This window comes from Oryzias melastigma, linkage group LG18, assembly GCF_002922805.2.
Source record: "Oryzias melastigma strain HK-1 linkage group LG18, ASM292280v2, whole genome shotgun sequence".
NCBI classification, from domain to species: domain Eukaryota; kingdom Metazoa; phylum Chordata; class Actinopteri; order Beloniformes; family Adrianichthyidae; genus Oryzias; species Oryzias melastigma.
Genome location: NC_050529.1, coordinates 17,642,417 through 17,649,515, shown reverse-complemented (window position 1 = coordinate 17,649,515; position 7,099 = coordinate 17,642,417). Strand labels below are relative to the sequence as shown.

General features: G+C 38.0%; 1 protein-coding gene across 1 annotated transcript in view; it reads left to right on the top strand.

Annotated features, from left to right (window-relative positions):
- LOC112156301 (protein mono-ADP-ribosyltransferase PARP14) overlaps window positions 1-1,247 on the top strand; it is a 12,346-nt gene extending 11,099 nt beyond the window's left edge. The window contains exon 14 of the mRNA XM_024288535.2: window positions 178-1,247. Coding sequence (XP_024144303.2) covers window positions 178-464 — 287 coding nt within the window. The 3' untranslated portion in view covers window positions 465-1,247. The remainder of the gene's footprint in view (window positions 1-177) is intronic.
- Window positions 1,248-7,099: the final 5,852 nt, after the last annotated feature.

The window sequence follows — 7,099 nt, the reverse complement described above, 5'->3', positions numbered from 1 at the left end:
TCTGTTGATAGTTTTAACTGTAAAAAAAAATGTCAATTGTTTTTTGCTATAATGAGAGTAATGGGTAAAAGCACAAATCTCATAACAAAACCGTGAGCTAACAATGCATTTTTCAAAGCAGCAGATGGAGGATAAATCAAGCACAGTGAAGTTTTTGACCTCTATTCCTTGTTTCAGCGACATTTTATGGAGAAGGAACCTACTTTGCTGTAAATGCGTCTTACTCAGCACAAAGCACTTACTCCAAGCCAGGTGCTGACGGCTCTCAGCTGATGTTTGTGGTTCGGGTGCTGACTGGCGTCTACGCTCAGGGTCAAAGTGGAATGAAGGTACCTCCACCACGCAACGCCCAACAACCCAATGAGCGCTGTGACAGCGTGGTGGACAATACGAGTAATCCCAGCATGTATGTTGTGTTCCATGATGACCAAGCCTATCCAGATTATCTGATCACCTTCAAGTAAGAGCTCATCAAGTAGTCTGTAGATCTGTTTTTACAAAGTAAGTAATTGTAAAATAAAACAGGAAATGCAAGATTTTTTGGAGAACCATGCTTTATTTTTCTTTTAGACAATAGTTGATTGTTTTCAGGGTTTGTGTTTAATTCTTCCAATTCTGTAAAGATAATGTTTGTGTAATTTTAAGTTTGGATTGAATTAAAAAAAACTTTGTATGTAGTCATTTATCATAATACTTATGTGTATGTTGCTTTTTCTATTGTTTCAGCTCCAGATAAATAAAAAAAGGATATCCAAGTTGTCTCTTACAAGACAGTTTTATTTTAGACTTTAAAGTTTCAAAATACATTAAAATACATTTTATTTTTTGTGAAAATCATTATTAAAGTCTGTAAAATATGAACAAGTTGTACAGTAATGTCCTACTGGATCTTGTTAGGTGATGGTCATGATACATCCCATCCCTACACACAGTTACATACACAAACACTTTGAAAAACAAAGACAACTTTTTTTTTTTTTAAACATTGACACTTTTGTACTTTTAACTAACCTAAACTGTTGGGATTCCTGCTTCTGTTCATGTGTTCCTCTTAGACCAGTGCCAATATCGCAGTCCAGCTCCAAGCCCTCTGACTCACTCCAAGCTCTCCAAGCCCAGCACCAGACTAGCAGTCCATCTCCAAGCTCTAAGTCCAGCTCCTAGCTTTCAGTACAGCATCAAACTCACAGCCCAGCTCCTATCTCTTAGTCCAACTTCAAGCTCACAGGGCCGATGTCCAAGCTCACAGCCCAACTCCAAAAAAATCACTATAAGGTGGGAAGACATAAGGCGAGTCATGTGTAGTTTTGTGAAAGTGTATTTCTGAAATAAACTACCACGAGGTAAAAAACTAATGAACTGAAAAGCAATAAGACAATAAATAACTTCTTAAAGAGTAACCATTGACTGCATAAGAGAACTGGCACAAAGCACGAAAGGGTCTAACATGATCACGAAAAAGAAATGAATCATGCGGCTTGTGCCCAGTCGGACTAGTATGACACCCAGACAGACAAAGGAACAGAGTCATGGAAACAAAAAAGCCTGGAGCAAGATTTGGGGGATTTGCACAACTTTGACATTTTGCTCCAAGGTTCTCCATATAGTAGGCGGTGGAGAAGTGCTAATAAGCAGTAAAAATACAATAGAAGAAGATTCTCCTCCATGCCTGTGTGAGCACGCTGCTCAGGTGTGGATACAACCTTCTGAGTAGGGCTGTGGATCATTGCTTAGGTGATGATCCGATTCGATTCACGAATCAAGCTCAACGATTCACGAATCGAACCACGAATCTTACGTTTTAATATGTTTATTGCTATGTGTGGGTGTATTTACTGAATGGTTGAAAATTGAAATTATTTATGTTAAATCACCAACATTTATACCTATTTTTTTAGGGGTGGAGATCAGAATCAACAAAACTGATAAAAAAAAGACAAAGATTCAGATAGAAATAATTTTTGTTTGTCATTTTAAACAGGCCATTTATTACAAAAAAAGATCTGTAGTGCCTAATATATTTACCTGGAGGGCCGGATCTGGCCCCTGGGCCTTGACTTTGACATATGTGCTTTAGAGCAAGGATAGGCTCCTCCAGGCCTTGAGGCCCACATTCCTACATGTTTGCCAACATATCCTGTTCTGGCATGTTCTAATTGGCTGGACACACCTGAAGCATGTAATCAATAATAAGTGTGGGTAGAAAATCTTGAAATCATGCAGACACACCGGCCCTCGAAGCCTGGAGTTGCCCGCCCCTCCTTTAGAGGAAGTGAAATAATATTAGCGCATACGTGAGGAGATTGTAGCGTTACAGACCTCAGATCAGCCAGCAGTGTTGCATTTGGCGGTTTTCAGCTAAAAATTTCTTTGGGGAAGCCGACATGTATGGGGTGGGTTTGGGGTTGGTTCTGCTTATTTATTTATTTATTTTTTGTTGTTTTGTCATCAAAATACTTTTCAACCCGGGACGTGTGGTTAGGGGCCTCAGTCAGGAGGAGCTTTCGGGGCTATAGCTGAGAAATGGGAGCACCAGGTTGACAAGATCTTCATCGATCTCATTGAGAGATATACTTGCCATCACGTGTTTGAGCCTAAACTGGTCAAGAAGGTGCAGCAGGATCTCAGCAATGTGGATGATGATATAAAAATGTACTCTCAGACAGGTTATGTTGTGGTGGTGGGAGAAACTGTTGTGGTGAAGGAGAAGGTTTCAGTTTTAGAGAAGGGGCTTACATCCACCATGAAGCTGCCAATGACGGAGAAACACCTCAAGCTGATAGAAGAAGAGTTCAGAAGAGAAATGCAAGCTGATTCTCCTGAAGTTAAAATCACCACACGTACCAACATGGTAATCTTGGAAGGCACTGATGAGAATGTAAGGTCAGGAGCTACAAAGCTAGACGAGCTGGTCAAAAAGATCAAAGTGAAGAGAGTTCAGCTCTCTCCGTGTTTGTCTGCCTTCATGAAAACCAGCAACGCCCTCTCCAAATATGAAGCTCGATTTCAGCAGATTTTAAGAAGAGGCAACACTGCTAAGAGACATTGTTGTGATCAGTGTTCAGCTGCAAGGGGCAGCCACGGTCCCTCCAGAGCTGAGAGCAATCCTCAACAAGGCCAGAGATGAGGTCAACTCTGTGGGTCTCCAAGTGGAGGTCAGCTTCATCCCAGGTGTCGATGAAACCACCGTGCTGCTAGTTGGCTACTCACCAGAGGTCAACAAACTTAAAGAGTTACTTCATGATTATCAATTGAATCAAGCTCCAACTGAAGAGATGATTAAACTGCCAGATCCAGAACTTGTGGAATGCTTTGATGAAATGTTGAACAGGCTTGGAGTGAATATAACCAGTGTCACACTACAGACATCACATGTCCCATATCCATGTGTGATTCTGTGTGGTCCAGACGGTCAAGTTAAGGACATACATAAGACTCTCCAGCCTGTTGTAGCCGACCTAACAGTAGACTCTTTGGTCTTGAATGGGCCAGGGGCTCTGCGATACTTCCAGGGAGTTGGAAAAGTTAGCAAAGATTTGGTTGAGACTTCCCATAAGGTCATTATCAGGGAGCAGCAAGGGGTCACAAACTGGATGGAGGAGCGGGAGAAAAGCTGCTTTACCACGGGACGAGTCAAGACAGCCTGGACTCCATCAAAACAGGAGGATTCAACTGAAGCTTTTCAGGGAAAAATGGTCAGTTTTAGCCAAACATTTCCTTTAACAAACAAGCATCATTAAATCTCTAAGCAACAATATTTAAATTGATGTGTAATTCACTTTAAATATAATTTCAGATAATATGCTGACAAATGTTACATTTTCAAAATAAAAGACTACATCTTAATTATTACAACTACTATTCAGATTTATGTTTTCTGCATTTTTTACAGCAACACTCTACGGTCAAGGAACCTATTTTGCTGTAGAACTGCTGATGGTTCTAAAAGCATATTTGACGGGTTCTGACGGGTGTCTTCACTCAGGGCCGCAGTGACATGAAAATGCCTCCACCTCGGAGCAGCGATCAGCCTCACAACCGATACAACAGCCTGGTGGACAGCGTGGACAACCCCAGCATGTTTGTCGTGTTCCATGATGACCAGGCCTACCCTGACTACCTCATTACCTTTATGGTTCCTGATGGTAATGCTAACAACTATTTATGCTGCTTTAAATTATGTGATTCACTTTATAATTTTTATTTTTAAGGATAAAAAGTTGAATTTAGGGAGTTTTACGGTTGTATAAGTAAAAAGGAAGACAAAACAGCTATAGCTACACACCGGGCACTTGACGTGTATGGCAAGCCAATCCAAAGTTAACTAGTAAGCCAAAACATGTTCCACTAGTGAACTAGTTGCACTTTTGGCATTACTAGTGGGCTTAAAACAGCCTGATATCAAGGATATCTATTTTATACTGGATTGGCTTGCCATAGTCGTGCATCCTAGACCGTTCTTCACATGACCATAGTGTTTGCAATGTAGAGAGAGTAAGGCGCTTCTTCTTTTTCTACTGTTGTTTACTAGCTCAAGTCTGCCACCTACAGTTGGAAGAGGCTTGGTGCAGAATGTCAAAGCATGCAGAAGTGGTTGCATCACTGCACGTATAAAAATCACTTTATGGTTGTATTTGTAAGATTTTCCTTGGAGAGGTATATTTCTCTATCCCAAATGTTAGTTTTATTTAAAAAAAAAACAGATGTTTAAATTTGAGCATCATTTCTAATACAATCCCTAATGAATTCTAACTTTAAAATATGTCTTTTTCTCAAAAACTGTTCAGATTTTTGGCTTTGATCAAATTAATTCAAACTTTGTTTGTTACTTTATATTTTTGAACACATTCAAGGATTTTGAGAGCACAATGCGGACCTAAAGTATAATAAGATACACCGAATTAACTCTGATTTTGTTAGTTAGATTTACAAACTTCTGGCTGAGATGCAACAACAGCGATAAAATAAACTACATTTTTTTTCTTCATCACTGCTGACATTAAACTATGTACTTCTACATTTGCTTCATTGAGATGATCCCATATGGCATGTGAATTACAAATTATCTCATGTTGCGGGCCGAACAAGATATTAATCTACTGAACAAAGTCAAACTACTTTTAAAACTTTAAATACGTAACTTTTTAAACTAACCTCCCTAACCTCGGGATGCATCCGATACCTGTACACTAACCCAGTACCTTAACCCTTGAATGGTCTATATCTGGTACCGCCTCCAGAACCAGTGCTGATCCATGAGAGAGACCAGAGAGCAGACCATTAAAATAGTCTAATATCTAATCTGCTAGAAATAAAAGCCTACATTAGAACCTTTGTGCTGGTTTTGATTTGTAGAAGTTATATCATGTTGTGGAACTTGATAAGAAGTTTGGTCTTTCATTCTGTTTCAAGATTCTGCTCCAGCAGACTCCAATATTTAAACACAATTAACTTTAGCTTTAACTGGTGCACTATTTGTGTTGCATTTTTCATATCTGATCCACGATGACAAAAATTGTATAAATTATCTAAAAACAATATGTTCAAGATAAAATAATCGTCTGCATTTTTCCAAAAAAAACAACAATAAAAAAAAAAACAGATTTCTTTTATCAAGCTCTAAAATTTTAATTAAAAAATGTCACATCAGCGCAAAATGTTTGAGCACATTTGTTGCACTTTTGAGACCCACACATTCCAACTGCATGTAAAGAGAAAAACTGAGTCAACTCTTTATACTTTCCTAAAGTAATTATTTAACAAGATATCTAGCAATATTCTGAAATTAGGTAGATTTTCTTAAATATATATATATAAAAATCAAATCTAAATACATTTCAATTTTATCTACAGGGCTTGCTTTAAATCCGCGTTTTCTTGCATATTTAGCAGTTACATTTTCTCCTTTATTAGGAAGTCAGCTCTCCTCAAAGGCTATTCCAGTAGTTGAGAAATAGTAAAAAAATAACCTGATTTGGTTTTAATCAAGGGTCTGCAACCTTTAAAAGAGCCATTTGGACCAGTTTCTACCGTAGAAAAACCAGAGAGCCACTTCACTATTTAGAAGAAAACGTTGTTTTTAGCCGTTAAATCATTCATTTGTAACATGTAGCTTTTAAATTATACGAGTTATGAATTATATGAATCATAGCTAAAACATATTCTTGTTAAATCACTTTTGACAGCAGAACATACATGTTTTTTCCAAAATAAAACACATCCTGTGACAATTAAGTATTTCCTGCTGCAGCAGATTTACTTAAAATTTTACTTAAGAAAGTTTGCTTCTGAACAGAAATTAGACACAAAATAAAAAAAATGCATAAGTTTAAACTTATATCAGTCATAAAATAATTTGAAAACTGGAAGAGTTCAAGTATTTAATTGTTTCATTGTGCATCTAAATATAATTTTAAAGAGTGAAAGTTCTTTTTTGTTGAGAAGTAAGTGATCTTTAAAATATGTAACACTTATTGTGGTTTACTAGCTGCATAAACAGGAAGGAGTAGCACAGAAGCAAAAGTGAAACAAAACAATTTAGTGTTGTTGAACTCAGGGACAGTTAGGAGGCAGAAAAGCTCATCTTTTTAGTTTTTTTTTTTTTTTTAATAAAATGGAAGAATTCCTGCATCCTTTATTTTTTGAAGCCAGAGATCTGAGCGAGAGAGAGAAAGGAAAGATTCATCTTTATTTTCAAAAAAAGAGAGATTCAGGAGGAGGAGAGTGTGACGAGATTCGGAAGATTGGAGAAAACACTTATAAGATCTGTTTCAGGGTGAAAGAAGGTAAACAAAACTCAGTGATATAAAGAGAAAAAAGTTACTTTTTGTGAGATTATAGACTTTACTGTGACCTCTCTCCGTCTAAAGATCAGGAAATGGTTTTGCAAAGGAAGTCTCACACCATCTGTCTTCCTAACGGAAACCTGCATCTGACTGTGAGCAGCAGCAGCTCTTTACAGGCTTCTGATCAGCCATCGACAAGCCACGGGCAGGTGAGCACACAAACATGTATGTTTTTTTTAAGAAAGTTTTGCTGCTGCTTGACCCCTTGTGTTTTGTGAAGAGCCACTGAACTGGGGGGACTAGTATGGGGTCAA